The following is a 15,568-nucleotide window of genomic DNA, read 5'->3' as shown; positions in this document are numbered from 1 at the left end:
GTGCGGCTGAATTTTTGGAATGCAATGCAAAGGGACTCCGTCAGCTCGCTTTGCTTAGACTGTGTAAAGCCCTTTAGTCTCTACTCTCAGAGCCTTGTCAGGTTTCAGCCAGGGGCGAAAGACAGCATATCCGCTCTCCCTCTTGTCTTATTTTATCGGTTGCCATCCCTCTGGGTGAACAAGGCATGGAATAGTGTGTAGGTGTGTAGGGCCCTGTGAGTGGGCATAGAGACAGTGCAAATATTGAAATAAAAGGTCAGTATAGATACAAGATAAACTTGGTCCGTGTAGCTATTTTATTAGCTATTTATCAGTTGTATTGCTTGGGGATAGAAGCGGTTGATGTCAGACTTGATGAACCGGTACTACTTGCCTAATGTGTCTGACCAACCATCCTATCAGCTAACTTCCACGTGCATGCTGACATACTGACCATGTTCCTTAAGGTGATGTTCCCAGAATTAACTTGTTATACCTCAATGCTACAACTGTAGATCAGGGCAGGACTCAAAGGGAAACCAAGGAAGGCAGTGGCCAAAAACAGCATCAAGATTAGACACGTTGTGTGAGAGCCATACATGAAGCCTGCCGGGTGCACGTGGTCTATGCCTGTCACAGGGTTTCAACAGTAAACTGACGCTCGTTTCATCAATTTGCGGTGATGTTAAATTATACACCACCAGGAGGAATATGTAGTCTACATGAGTGATTGGGACGCTCCTGACCAGCTCAATTAATTATGTTACAACATGCAACAGGCTTGTCCTCTCTAAAAACAATAAGCTTAATCCTTTTACGTGCCCTTTAAGATACTTCTTTACAATACCAGGCATTATGTCTTACATGATACAAATATGAGTTGAAACACAATTTCTTTAAATGTAGCATAATCTACTGAACTCATTGTGTGAAATAACATTTGCAATACTTCCCAGATCACTGGTCCACAGAACTAGCCTACACTTTCCAAGTTGATATTCCTTTAGATTTACAGTTTTTCACGAACTAACTATTTATTTCTAGAGTCTAAACCTGCTTCTTATTTTACTAGGAGTGAGCTAGTACTACACCCAGTCCAACAGGTGGCACTGTTTCATATTGTATTGACATGTTTCTATGTCACTTCGCTGTTGTTGCCGGAAGTGAACCGCGCTTGTCTGTGGAAGTACATGTGAGTTTATTTAGTTAGACAATTTCCATGTGGTTCTGATTCAACAACTGATTCAAAGCTAATCTGTAGCTAGTACTGTCCTGTAAAAATGGGCAAAAAGGGTAAAAAAGAGCAAAAGAAAGTGAAAGGAGCAGAGAAGACAGCAGCCAAAATGGATAAAAAGATTTCAAAGCGGTCCAAACGAGAAGAGGTAACGATAGGCATGTCTGTCTCCCCTTTCAACTGCTAGCTACTAACATTAGCTAGCTAGATAGCTCTACAGTACATTACAGTTTAAAACAGAGACATAGCTATGTCTTTATAGCATAACATCTTATTGCATAAAATCGTGTGTGTGTGTGTGTGTGTGTGTGTGTGTGTGTGTGTGTGTGTGTGTGTGTGTGTGTAAAATTCCAAGTCAATTAACTTCTACTCAATCACATGACGTTAGTGTCGTTGTCTGACAGGCATTGTACAGAGTGAATAGTTTCAACTTTTCACTGCTGTGTTGTTTTCCTTTGGCATTGGTACAGGAGGACCTGGCAGCGCTGATAGCTGAGTTTCAGTCCTTGGATGCAAAGAAGACAACAGTTGTGGAGACCGCCTGCCCGCCCCCCTCACCCAGGTGACCCACTACTCTGTCCTAGATGTTGATAGGTGTTGACCTGGCTCGTGTTCAATGGGCACAAAACGGGAGAAAATGTGTTGAAACCAGGGAGTTACTATGGCTGATCTTGTACAATAAGAATTGTCTCGTTTTAGATTTTTTTCAATTTCAAAACCTTTGCTGTTTCGTGCCTACTGAACATGAGCCTGGTGTTAGGTGTGGCAACTCAAGTCAGAGCCAGGTGTCACAAGCATTTTGCTACACCTGCAATAACATCTGCTAAATATTTGTATGCGACCAATAAAATGTGATTTGATTTGATAGTGGTATCCTGTTTGTCTCATCACTCAGGTTGAACGCCTCTCTGTCAGCACACCCCGACAAGGATGAGCTGATCTTGTTTGGAGGCGAGTTCTTCAATGGCAAAAAGGTACAATTCATATACACTACATGACCAAAAGTATGTGGACACCTGCTCGTCGAACATCTCATTCCAAAATCATGGGCTTTAATATGGAGTTGGTCCCTCCTTTGCTGTTATAACAGCCTCCACTCTTCTGGGAAGGCTTTCCACTAGATGTTGGAACATTGCTGCAGGTATGTGCTTCCATTCAGCCACAAGAGCATTAGTGAGGTCTGATGTTGGGGGCGATTAGGCCTGGCTCGTAGTCGTCATTCCAATTAATCCCAAAGGTGTTCGATGGGGTTGAGATCAAGGCTTTGAGCAGGCCAGTCAAGTTCTTCCACACCGATCTCGACAAACCATTTCTGTATTGACCTCGCTTTGGCCTTCCCCAAACTGTTGCCACAAAGTTGGAAGCACAGAATCGTCTAGAATTTCATTGTATGCTGTAGCATTAAGATTTCCCTTCACTGGAATTAAGGGGCCATGAAAAACATCCTCAGACCATTTTCCCTCCTCCACCAAACTTTACAATTGGCACTATGCATTCGTCTGTCAGACTGCCTGATGGTGAATCGTGATTCATCACTCAGGAGAACACATTTCCACTGCACCAGAGTCCAATGGCGGCGAGCTTTACACCACTTGCGCATGGTGATCTTAGGCTTGTGTGCGGCTGCTTGGCCATGGAAACCCATTTCATGAAACTCCCGACAAACAGTTCTTGTGCTGATGTTGCTTCCCGAGGCAGTTTGGAACTCGGTAGTGAGTGTTGCAACTGAGGACAGACGATTTTTACGCGCTTCAGCACTCAAGCTTACAGTCTCGTTCCGTGAGCTTGTCTTCCCTAGCACTTCGCGGCTGAGCCGTTGTTGGTCCTGGATGTTTTCACTTCACAATAACAGCACAGCATTTTGATGAACTGACTTGTTGGAAAGGTGGAATCCTATGAAGGGGCCACATTGAAAGTCACTGAGCTCTTCAGTAAGGCCATTCTACTGCCAATGTTAACCTATGGAGATTGCATGGCTGTGTGCTTGATTTTATACACCTGTCAGCATAGCCAAATCCACTCATTTGAAGGGGTGTCCAAATACTTTTGTATATATAGTGTACGTTGAACACCTTTTATTTTTTTATTAAACCTTTATTGAACTAGGCAAGTCAGTTAAGAACAAATTCTTATTTAACAATGACGGCCTACACCGGCCAAACCCTAACCAGGACGACGCTGGGCCAATTGTGTGCCGCCCTATGGGACTCCCAATCACGGTTGGTTGTGATACAGCCTGAAATCAAACCAGGGTCTGTAGTGACGCCTCTAACACTGAGAAGCAGTGCCTTAGACTGCTGCACTACTCAGGAGCCTTTATATTCATATATTTATTAATGTATTCATATATTTACATGAATAATTTTTTGTCTGTTATGAGTCCTTATCGACTTTGGATGAATAGGGTTGACAGTGGGTTAATTTTCTTCCTTTCAGACGTACCTCTACAATGACCTGTTCTTCTATAACATAAAGAAGGACACCTGGGTGAAGTCAGACATCCCCAACCCTCCTCCACGACGCTGTGCTCACCAGGTAACTATGTACCTCCTTTCAACCTCCAACCACCCCTGTTTTCTTTCAGGGATGCAAACATCTCTCTTTTTGACGATATTCGCCGTTTTGATCTCAAAATAGGTCATCCACGTGAAATGTGTAGATCCTTAAAAGGAAGGTGTTGGGCGGATCTGACGCAAAGTGTGCAGACGTAGAGTGTATCACACATTAAGCTATAAAAGAGAGAGCGCAAACAGATCTTCTCCCTCTGCGTTTACTGCCTTCTCTCTCTAAATTAACAAGTACAGGATGCATCTTTACCCTACGTGTCCTACAAATTGAATATCAGACGGAGTTCAGAGCGTGATGTCAGATATGTTATATCAGAATGAGTGCTTCATCCAATATCACGTGTGACAGATGTGAGCAGTCAGCCGTATCCCCCTAACCAGCCATTAGCCTACTCAGCTGCTTCTCTCCGGCCGTTCTTTATGCGCATCTCCATCAGTTTTTAAACTGTTATTTAGCCGTGATGGCGGGTTGGCGTGTGCAGACCGTCATGGGGTTTCTGTTGTTACATTTGTTTAATTATTAGAGCAGCTCCCAGGGTGAGCAAAGTGGATAGGTATCTTTTCATTTCGCCTGTAAGAACAAGCATGACTAACAAGTCAGAGCTAGCTATAAGAGAATGAGCAGATATACAAATATACAGTGGGTATACGGTTGATATATAGTATCGGTATGAATATATCTAAATGCAGAGAGACAACCCCACTTAGAACATTTCCATCGATTTCTCGTGTGTTTCCGTGCAAAACATTTTTTTTCAACTTTTTGGGCCTTCACCAGTTTGCATCCCTGTACTTTACAGAGCTCACCAGATCCCCCCTGCCTTCTTCCAGGAGTCTACCTTGACTCTTTAGTCACTTAGACAGCTCGGGGTAACGTTTTCACACCTTTGTTCTACTTCTGGGGAACTCAAAGGCATGTCACACCTTTACTGACACATTTCATTTAATTTTAAACTTTTTCTCTGATGTGGATGAGTGATTTCTCTCACTGCGGGTCTCAGGTGGCAGCCTGTCCATTGTTCTGTCATTCTCCCTTTTGGACACCAGGGGACAGACTATGCTTTGATACAGCGATGAAGAGATTTGAGAGATTGCCAACATAGATGGTATCTATCGGATAACTCTCTCTCTCCCTTCCAACTTTCTCCATCTTTCTCTCTCTCTCTCTCTCTCTCTGTCTCTCTCTCTCTCTCTCTCTCTCTCTCTCTCTCTCTCTCTCTCTCTCTCTCTCTCTGCAGGCAGTGGTAGTTCCCCAGGCAGGGGGGCAGCTGTGGTTGTTTGGGGGGGAGTTTGCGTCTCCTGACGGGGAGCAGTTCTACCACTATAAAGACCTCTGGGTTCTTCACCTCTCCACAAACACCTGGGAGCAGATCAAGTGAGGGAGCCATATTGCTGTTGTAGTAATAGTGGGTTAAACGTATGTTTGAGATGCTACTAGATGAACCTGTTGGTCAGTGTGTGTGTGAGTTCAAGTGTTGTGTCTGTAACCCAGGGTTCCAGGTGCCCCCTCCGGTAGGAGTGGACATCGTATGGTCCTGAGTAAGAGGCAGTTGCTGGTGTTCGGAGGCTTCCACGAAAGTGCTAGGTAAGGAGAGATGATGGGAGGAGCTATCGTGTCAGTTAAGGAGAGGTGAGAGGCGGCGTAATTGTAGGAAATAAGAGGAGAGGAAAGAGAACCTTCTGGCTAGCTTCATGGAGGTCAAACTATCACAATATTAGATACAGCTGCTGCATGAAATATGCAAAATGAACTAGATTATTTTGGTGATAGTGTACTTCTTATCTTGCAGGGATTTTATCTACTACAACGATGTACACGCCTTCAGTCTGGACTCCTTCACCTGGAGTCGCCTCTCCCCCTCCGGCACCGGCCCCTCCCCTCGCTCAGCCTGCCAGATGACCTCTACACCCGATGGCTCCGGGGTTATCATCTACGGAGGATACTCCAAAGTGGTGTGTGTGTGTGCACTCAACAGGTTCTTACGTTTGCTCATGTTATTTGATATGATATTGAGAGATATGCAGCAAGTCTTTGAATGACTCCATGACATTTGAATCAAAGTTGTGTTTTATTGTTCCCTTTTAGAAAGCTAAGAAAGATGTGGAAAAGGGAACCATCCACTCTGACATGTTTCTTCTCAAGAGAGATGGCAAAGAAGAACAAGGTATAATGCTCAGGCTTATACTTACTATTGGCTACAGACTAGCCTGGACATATAACACGCAGGGCAGAGAGGCAATGGGATTTCTATTCACATAACATTGTTCCTCACGTTTATTTTCTCCCTGTCCCTTTCAGAGAAGTGGTTGTGGTCCCGGGTGAGTCCCTCAGGCTCCAAGCCACCCGCCCGGTCGGGCTTCTCCCTGGCTGTGGGGCCCACGGGCCGGGCGCTGCTCTTCGGAGGGGTGTGTGACGAGGAGGAAGATGAGACTCTGGAGGGGGACTTCTACAACGACCTTTACCTGTATGACATCAACAAGCACCGCTGGTTCCCTGCTCAGCTCAAGGTAATTTCTGGAAACTTCCATTTTGGCACATACAGTAAATATAATGTTTCTTGGACATTTGTAAGCAACTGTGTTAATATTATTGTTGTTGACCTGTTTTTCCCTCCCCTTGTCCAGGGCTGTAAGTCGGAGAAGAAGAAGCGTCGACGGGGGAAGAAGGGAGGGGAGACAGGGGAGGGGTCAGGGGAGGGTCAGGAGGAGGAAGGAGCAGCAGCACAGGGACCTGTGGAGGTCATCAAGGAGATCGTCACTGAAGACGGAACGGTCATGACCATCAAGGAAATAATCCCCGGGACACAGGCGGAGGAAGAGAGTGAGGAAGAGGAGGAGGAAGGTGAGGAAGGTGCCTCGGCCATCCTTGTCGAGCCCTGTGCTCGCTCCAGCGCCATGGCAACAGTGAAATATGGGAAGCTGTATTTGTATGGGGGCATGTTTGAGGTGGGCGACCGCCAGTTCACCCTCAACGACCTGTACTGTCTGGACCTCCACAAGATGGACCAGTGGGAGGTGCTGGTCGAGATGGACCCCAGTAAGTAAGAGGGAAACTGGGCTTTTCTGTCTGTGTGTTTCTGTGGGATGGAGGTTATGTTCCTGATCACACTGACCCCTTCTCTCTGCAGAGACCCAAGAGTGGCTGGACGACTGGTCTGACTCAGAGGACGATGAGGAGGGGGATGAAGAGGAGGCTAAAGGAGGTGATGACGAAGAGGAGGAATCTGAAGAAGAAAGTGACGAACAAGGTAAATGAGAAATATCCCTCTATTCTTTTCAGTGTATGTTTCTAAGCCTACTTTATTCTGCTCTTCATGTGTTCAATGGTGCTGATTGGCTGAAAGCTGTGGTATATCAGACAATATAAACTGCGTGGTTCGAGCCCTGAATGCTGATTGGCTGAAAGCCGTAGTATATCAGAGAATGTACTTCTCCACTAGAGCAGTGAACAGGTTGCATCAAAGCCAAAGCCTCTTATAGAAAGCCTCAAGGGACAGTGCTGTCTAAACACAATGTCAGTCGCAGTAGTGTTGACACCAGCAGTAACACTCTTCTGTATGGTGTATGTGTTTACAGATGAAGAGGGTCACCCCCCAGTGCAGCCAGGTGAGGCGCTGGAAGACTTCCAGAGTCGTACAGAGCAATACTGGGTAGGCCAGGCCCGGGCCAACATGGGCCCAGAGGCTAAGGACACGAAGGTGCAAAAAGTGGGCATAGCCATGGCCAAGGTGTTCTATGAAGACCAGCAGTGAGCCAGTGTGTATGTGCATGTGTATCCGCCTTCTTCTCTGTGTGTGTGTGTGTGTGTGTGTGTGTGTGTGTGTGTGTGTGTGTGTGTGTGTGTGTGTGTGTGTGTGTGTGTGTGTGTGTGTGTGTGTGTGTGGGGGGGGGGGGGGGGGGGGGGGGGGACAGGTGAGAGTGATAGTTTATCATAGGGAAGAATGAGGGTACTCATCAGTGTTTCCCAACTCCAGTCCTCAAGTACTCCTCCCCAACAGCACACCATGGACAAGCACACCTGATTCAACTAATCATCAAGACCTCAATGAGTTGAATCAGGTTAGTTTGTTTGGGGCTTCAATATAAATGTACGCGGTTGGGGGTACTCGAGGACTGGAGTTGGGAACCACTGATGAGTACCCTCATTCTTCCCTATGACACATTATTAGAGTTGGAAAACACTGCTTTAAACTGAAGAGGCCAATGAAATAATCTCTCTGCTTGGTGAACATTTTCTGCCCTCATAACCCCCCATGCCTTTGTACAGTAGGCCTAACTTTGCAAGGCAGTATGCTGCTGTTTTGCCAGCTGGACTACACTGCAGTATGTATACTGTATCGTATTTGGAATTAGTTTCTAGTTTCATATCTTCAAGAAGATGGTAAGAAAATCCTTGTCATTGCTCACCCCCTTTGATTATTGTTTTCTAAACCAATTTGTCATTAAACATCCAACCATAATACTTCTGTAGTGTCTGTAGTCTTTTTAAAGGTGATGGCCAATGTGTTTAGTGTTGAAAATGGCTCAACTTGATAAGTACTGGTTGGTCTTTCCCAGTGTTGTATTGAAGATAAGAAGATTATGTTTTAGCCTTTAAAATAGGTTGTTGACTCAACTCTTGACATATTTGAACCACTCTACCCTGCCGACTTACACCAAAGCTTTGCCAGAACATATACTGTAGTACATTGGCTCCCCAACTGTTTACCTTGCACTGTGCAGCGGTCACACATAGTCAAACTTCCCCCTGCTGTATGCTAAAGGTAAAACAGTTCCTTCGTTTTAGCTCTACCTCTCCTCCAGATGGAGAGAGGAAGGTATATTCCAGAGGGAGGACGATTCAGCGAGTGAGTGATTTTGAAAAGGACACTGAAAATACTTTAGAAGAGTAGTCAGGTATCAATCAATCAATTTTTTTAGAGCCCTTTTTACATCAGCAGATGTCACAAAGTGCTGTACAGGAACCCAGCCTAAACCCCCAAACAGCAAGCAATGCAGATGTAAAAGCATGGTGGCTAGGAAAAACTCCATAGAAAGAAACCTAGAGAGGAACCACACTCTGAGGGATGGCCAGTCCTCTTCTGGCTGTGCCGGGTGGAGATTATAGGAGTACATAGCCATTAAGGCCAGATAATTCTTCAAGATAAGGGACGAGGAAAGCAGTGCCTCCAAATGAAACGCAGCCTAGCTAGCTATCTATCCCAGAGTGACCTATTTTCTCAGCCCTGAGAAGAATGAGGGATGAAGAATGAGGGATGAATAATAGATGGAGAGCAGATAGATGAGGTTACTGGGATGCTGCAGACTGTCTCCAACTCTTTCCCTCACTCCTTTCTTCATTTGCCTTCGACCCCATTTTTTAATTTTAAATCCTGTAAAAAAGACCGATATAAATAACTAAAAATATACTTTTTTGGGGGGCCCAGTGCTGCTGACGTGTCGGAGCACATGAAGTGTTATCGTCACAGCCTCGTCAGTGGTCCCATGTGAGAGTGAGACTCATTCAGAGCGCATGGCTACGTCAGTGTTAGTTGTATAATTTCATAGCCTGTTTTCTTCATCTTTTTGGTATTCTCCTATTTGATAATACCATATTAGGTGTTTTTAGACTGACTAGGTGCAATAATCATCATTATCAACCCTTCTCAATGTTGTCGCACTGAAGCTGTTCCGGCCCAGTATTCTGACTCATAACATGCTAATACAGTTTCCAAGATAAGTCAAATAATTCAATTTATAGCCATTTGTTTGTGTGTTTTATGTGAGTAGTTGTGATCATACACCCAGCTGGACAGATATTTGGTGAGTCCATGACAGACTGTTACCTCTTTCTCTACCTCCTCTCTACCTCCTCCAATAGATTTAGAGAAATTACCCATCATCCTGTTCTAGTGGTGGGACAGCTAAACTCCACACAGTGATTTCATTACAGTAATCTGGTGAAATTGGCTTAACTTCCCTTCAGACAATGAGCAGACAGGGGAGGCAGTCAGAGACGCAACAAGACAGACCGAGAACTGCACTGAGAAAAGGACAGTGGTTCTAGAATCTGAGATGGGGGTTAATGGGAGTTGACAGGGGTACGACAATACTAGCAATACAACTAGGATATGTTCTTATGTACTTGTGCCATTATATACCAGCTAAGCTAAAGAATATAGTTTGTATGTAAGTTGCATTCTGCTGGATTTGTTGTGTGGTCTTGCTGTCTGATGTAGCAACATGAAGGCTACACACACAAACTAATGTTATTGACATGAAGCCTACAAGCCAAGCTGTAGTTGTGTATCTGGAGTGTACCATTTTAAATCTATTCAGGGGGAAGACTTTTTTTTCTCTCTGGGTAATGGTGATGCAATAGCATGGGAAATAAAGAAGAATAGGATAGAGGAAGGGTTAACATACAGTATATAGACTGAAACGGCATAGAGAGGGAAGACTGGGAAATGGACGTGTGTCGAACTTGATACACCATTTTCCTCTGCCTTTTCTCTCTCTCTGCCCTCCCTTTCATTGTGAAGATGGGTACCAGGAGACAAACCCCGCCCTCGTCTGTCTGACCACGCCCCTCATATGATGGAGTCAGGGTTGCCATGGTGACCCACCCTCCAATGCTGCAGTTTAAAGTAGCAGCTTGGTTTACTCCTGTGTCTTTGTTGTACTTTGGTATCTAACATGTTGTTCACCTTAAACAATTTAACAATATGCAGTGTATACCTGCATACACACGCACATTCAATGAATTTTATCTCTGATATCTTCAATACTCTTTTTCATTATGGAAAGAAGACCTGAGTAAAATCAGACTTGAAGAAGGAGGGAGGACAAAGACTCAATAACCACAAACCAGGAGTTTTCTTTCAAACACTTTCATTATTTTCTCCACATAACTCAAAAACGAACAGACCCCCAAAAAGTAAAGAAATAAAAGAGAGGAGGAGAAGAAAAGAACTGGGCATGCTTGGGCATGCGATGGGCTCACAGGGCGATGGGTACTTCCAGTCAGAATGGTAGAAAAACCACAGGAGCAGGTAGATCAACCAGTCGTCACCTCTGCACCTCTAAGTATCATCAACAGCCACTGGAACACTTTTCCATCGTTGTTCTTTGAATCAGTAAAACCTTTCCCATAATATGCCTTAACCCTCTAACGGTATCAGTCCAGTTTCCAACAGTACCTACTAACTCATGTAGTCAAGACTGGGGGAGCAAACGTTGTTGAAAAATAAAACTCCACACGTTTGGCCCCAACTTTCATTCCTTCACATTGGCAGCTCTGTTTAACTTTGCTGGATAGAGAAACGGAGAGGCATAGGAGGAAGAGAAGAGCGAGCACACACAGACCGGATGATCACTTACAGGAGGACCAGGAGAATCGGGGTGGAGTACAAGCCCCTTACAGACATGCTATAAAAACATCTCAGAGTCTTTGAGTTAGTTAGCCAGCTATAAAAAAAATAAAAAGCAAAACACTTCTCTTAGTTTGTCTGTTTGTTTTTTCTCTCTTGTTTTCATTGCGTCTAAGATTTGGGCTTTGTCTTGGAGAAGCAGTGGGATGCAGTAGACTAGTAGCCTGTGTTTGGCTCTTGTAATGTACTGTAATGTACTGTACTGTAGCGCAAGCCCAGGCTACCCTATGGAAGAGTCTGCTTCACAGAACAGTACTGGACAACATCTGGAAAGGTTCTGCTGGCTCAGGACTAAGAGCAACTTGGCAAAGCCTGTAAAGTACCACTTTTATTTATTTTTTATATAAAAAAAACATGTGCAGCCCCCCACTCCCCTCTTATACTGCTTCCAAAACTAGCCCTCTACTGCACATCGTTGCCCTCAGGCAACAGAAAATATTTTTGCCCCTCACCCTCCCCATATTATGATAATATGTGATGACATGTCTGTAAACAATCCAATGAGGTGCAGAAGTTGGTATGATGTATCAATTGGGGGAGGGACCTTCTTTCAGGAAGCAGAGCAACCTGAGCACGTGGTGTGACTGAAGTGTACAATATATTTCATTCTTTTGCATGTTGAAATAGAGAGAACTTGACAATTAAAAATATCTACTTGTGTAGGAACCTGTAAAGGTGCATATTTGATAGGTTTTGAACACACACACACACACACACACTATATATATATATATACACACACACACATATATATATATATATATATATATATATATATATATATATATATATATATATATATATATATATATATATATATATAAACAAATATAGTTTTTATTTTGTTGCCTCAGGGCAACATTGTGCAGTTAGGCTACTTTTCAGGGCAATATCATGCTCAATGAAAGACATATAATTTGATGGATATGGATATTTTTGCCAAAATATCCACTGACATTCACATGCAATGGACACAGCGACATTCTATGGGCGAAAGTATCCTAATGGAGCAGTTAGGATCACCCTCTGATAGTGAGGGCAGTGAGCTGGAGGACAGTGACAGCGAGAAAGAATGAGATTTGAGAGGCAGTGAAATACTAGTTTATGCCCCCAACTTGTATTTCCTGATGAAAAGTTTTTTTTTTTTCTACTATGTTCCTCTTAATAAATGTTCTAAATATATCAGATTTTCCTTGGTGTTTTAGCGACAAAGAAATCTGGGTGGAGGAGGAGAAAAGCCTAAATCTTCCAAACAATAGGATGGAATATTAGCAGTAGAGGGCTAGAGGAGACATTTATATTTTTCCCCAAAAAGGTTTATCTATACAAAACTAAAACATACATGAGCATGCATTTTAGATATTTTTTTTCAACTTTATAAAACAAGGCAGTAGGCGTTTTTTCAGAAGTCTTGCAAATAGCTCAAAAATATTATTTTTTTCTGTCTTGGTAAATCATTTGTTTTGAAAGCAGCAGTTTTAAACATAACAGTCTCTGAACTTGCACTAGGCCTCTTACAGTACGACCAGCCAGTGCCTCCAGACCAGACCAGGTGTGTGGGGTAAGGTTTGGGTAGAAACCTTTAGACATGATACTGTAGAGAGAGAAAGAGAGAGAGAGAGAGCGAGAGAGAGAACGGCTCTGTAGGGGACAGAGGAGCAGATAGATGAGAACTGACAGAATGTTATGCGCTAGTCCTCATATAAAGTTCAACCTGTGCGTTAAAGGCCAGAGAGACATTGAGAACGTTTTTTTGGAATGTCAATATTTTATATGAATATAGCTTATCATCATTCACATACCACTGTATGTGTGGGAGTATTGTACCTGTTGTGTACATGGTATTGTACAATGTGTGTGTGTGTTTGAGAGTTCTTTCCTTTAGATAATTTGTTCATTTTGTTGTATGTTGACTATAAAGAGAATCTTACACATTAGAAGCCCTTTCAGACAAAACTATTCCTACTCCAGTTGCAGACAGATTAGAGTTGATATACAGTCGTTCTTTGCACATGGCTCAATCTTGGTAACCCAAGTTGCTAAATTTGCAACAGGTTTACTAACATAGATAGGTTTTATGATGCTATAGTTGTTAGAGGCAATTTTGTGTTGGTCATCCCGGTTTTTCAGATTGTAAACATGTCCTGTTGCTAACTAGGATCTGTAGTTGCAAAAGTGTTTTTGTAGCCCTATTTTATTTAATCATATCTATATATATGGTGTTTCATTGTTCATGAAACACTTGCTTGGACATTCTCTGGTCTATTTGGGGAAGTCTTGGTTAAAATGGTTGGTTGTAGGAACAGGGGAGCATGGTGTGGTATTAAATAAAAGGAGAGTTACATGAAACAAATAAAGGGGGTAACAGGATATGGCGTGATGTCATGAGGGGACAACCGGGAAGGGAGGAAGGGGGGGGATGAGAGACTGAATTAATAACTGGGAAGGGTAACAACGTGTCAGGAGGGAGAGAAGGGGGAGGGTTTGGAGGGCAGTGGGTAGGACAGGGGTCCGTTTCCCATCCCTTTAACCTTGTATTACCTGGGTGGACAACACACCTGGGTTCAAATACTACTTGAAATCTTTCAAATAATTTCAGCATTTGCTTTAGCCTGCCTCGACCACCAGGTAGGCAGGGTTTTGCACTTTTCAGACTTTTCTATTGTTTCCATTGCAACAGACAAGACCAATCAAGCACAGCTAAAGTATTTTAAATGATGTCAAATAGTTTTTGAACCCAGGTCAGGTGGACACAGCCATAACCAGACTAGATACATCATATCCTGTCTCATTCGACCCGCTACACCATTATACAAGAAGTGCTCATCTGAGTCTACCATTCCAAACAAACTAAACCAAAAGAACATCAGCAATATTAACAGAGAAAAGGCAAGTAAGGAATAAAAAATGATTTAAATGAATATATCATACATGAGCAAATTAATAAGTTAAATTATAAGTTACAAACCTTTTTTAAACAATGATTTAAGATGAAAAACAGGTAATGTCAGGGAGAGAAAGAATTACTTTTTTTTTTTTTTTTTTTGCAGATCACTGCTTATCTGAAATCTGGGCATTGGGAACCAGCTTTATCCCCATATTGTTAATCCTCTTACTGTACTCTTTACATAGTGTCAAATGGCCAAGGGCTGTATAGTCATGATAATACTCATAATATGTTATAATAATAGCATAGATAATAATAGGAATTAATAGGCAATCCAGTTTTAAATAAAAAAGTGAATAAACAAAATTGCGACTCCAATGTTGAGCAAAATCACCATGACGACCAGAATTGAGCTGGAGCCCTGTGGAGGAGGGAGGGAGAGAATAGAACGTGTTAATTCAGACTTCACACACACAGCTCTACCTGTATACACACACACATAGCTCTACCTGTACACACACACACATAGCTCTACCTGTACACACACACACACACACACACACACACACATAGCTCTACCTGTACACACACACACACACACACAGCTCTACCTGTACACACACACACACACACACACACACACACTAGCTCTACCTGTACACACACACACACACACACACACACACACACACACACACACACACACACACACACACACACACACACACACACACACACACACACACACACACACACACACACACACTTAGCTCTACCTGTACACACACATAGCTCTACCTGTACACACACAAAAGCAAAGGCACAGCTAATGTATACTTTATTTAATGTTGGCATTTACTCTGTATAATTAGGTTCATTTGAGAGATACTGCCTTTTTCATGTACTGTAAATGAGTCTCTCAGTGTTATTGAGAGCCAGCATGTTAAAACAGCAGACTATTAGGGACATCTAACTGATGGACTTTTGTAACTCTGCCATGGAAAATGTATAGGACTGGAGCACTCATAAAAGGGAAAGAGCATTACAAATGACCTATGTAATTATCAAAGCAGTTACTTAAGTTGAGTCCATAATATGACATCTAAAATACTTTAAACTGTAATTCACATGCTCATTGGTAGCCTCGAACAACAGCTATGTTTACTCTACACCATGCAACTGAATGATCATTCCCGTGTACGTTGTGTATAATTGATGCATTTCATATGCCAGTGACCCTGTCTTTATGGTGATGCACTCTCCATGCCAGACATGTTGTGTAGATGGCTCAGTTCACTGATCCCATTTGTCTGTGTGATACGTGGACATTAGCTCCATGTGCCCTGTTGGAGTATCCTCATGGATATCTGTATGTTTAACTGTGCTGCTGGAATAGATTATAGGGGAGAGCTTTGTGCAAAAGTGTTCTACAACGCGATCACTTGCAGAATTTGTGTCTGCTTATGCATGAATGTATCTGTGTTTCATGTGA

At 43.1% G+C, this 15,568-nt stretch overlaps 2 protein-coding genes across 4 annotated transcripts in view; one reads left to right on the top strand and one right to left on the bottom strand.

The window, feature by feature from the left end:
- Positions 1–1,141: 1,141 nt before the first annotated feature.
- On the top strand, positions 1,142–7,641 carry klhdc4 (kelch domain containing 4). The gene is made up of 12 exons (XM_014124403.3): positions 1,142–1,361; positions 1,684–1,775; positions 2,109–2,187; positions 3,650–3,748; positions 5,019–5,155; positions 5,273–5,365; positions 5,571–5,733; positions 5,867–5,945; positions 6,080–6,288; positions 6,406–6,817; positions 6,909–7,028; positions 7,357–7,641. The coding sequence occupies exons 1-12, from the start codon at positions 1,260–1,262 to the stop codon at positions 7,530–7,532; spliced, it is 1,761 nt and encodes a 586-aa protein (XP_013979878.1). The 5' UTR covers positions 1,142–1,259; the 3' UTR covers positions 7,533–7,641.
- Positions 7,642–12,017: 4,376 nt separating this feature from the next.
- Positions 12,018–15,568, bottom strand: part of jph3b (junctophilin 3b) — a 59,534-nt gene continuing 55,983 nt past the window's right edge. For all 3 annotated transcript variants that reach the window (XM_045688139.2, XM_082957202.1, XM_014124408.3), the window contains one exon: positions 12,018–14,497. In XM_045688139.2, the coding sequence (XP_045544095.1) occupies positions 14,417–14,497 (81 nt within the window). In that variant the 3' untranslated portion in view covers positions 12,018–14,416. The remainder of the gene's footprint in view (positions 14,498–15,568) is intronic.

The sequence above is a fragment of the Salmo salar genome, chromosome 10 (genome assembly GCF_965601325.2).
Source record: "Salmo salar chromosome 10, fSalSal1, whole genome shotgun sequence".
NCBI lineage: Eukaryota > Metazoa > Chordata > Actinopteri > Salmoniformes > Salmonidae > Salmo > Salmo salar.
The sequence above is the reverse complement of the archived record's forward strand: the minus strand, read 5'-3'. Positions and strand labels throughout refer to the sequence as shown.

Coding starts and splice junctions, on each gene's coding strand:
- klhdc4 (XM_014124403.3), top strand. CDS start 1,260: ATGGGCAAAAAGGGTAAAAAAGAGCAAAAGAAAGTGAAAGGAGCAGAG. Junction 5,156..5,272: donor AACACCTGGGAGCAGATCAA/GTGAGGGAGCCA, acceptor TCTGTAACCCAG/GGTTCCAGGTGCCCCCTCCG. Junction 5,366..5,570: donor GGCTTCCACGAAAGTGCTAG/GTAAGGAGAGAT, acceptor CTTATCTTGCAG/GGATTTTATCTACTACAACG.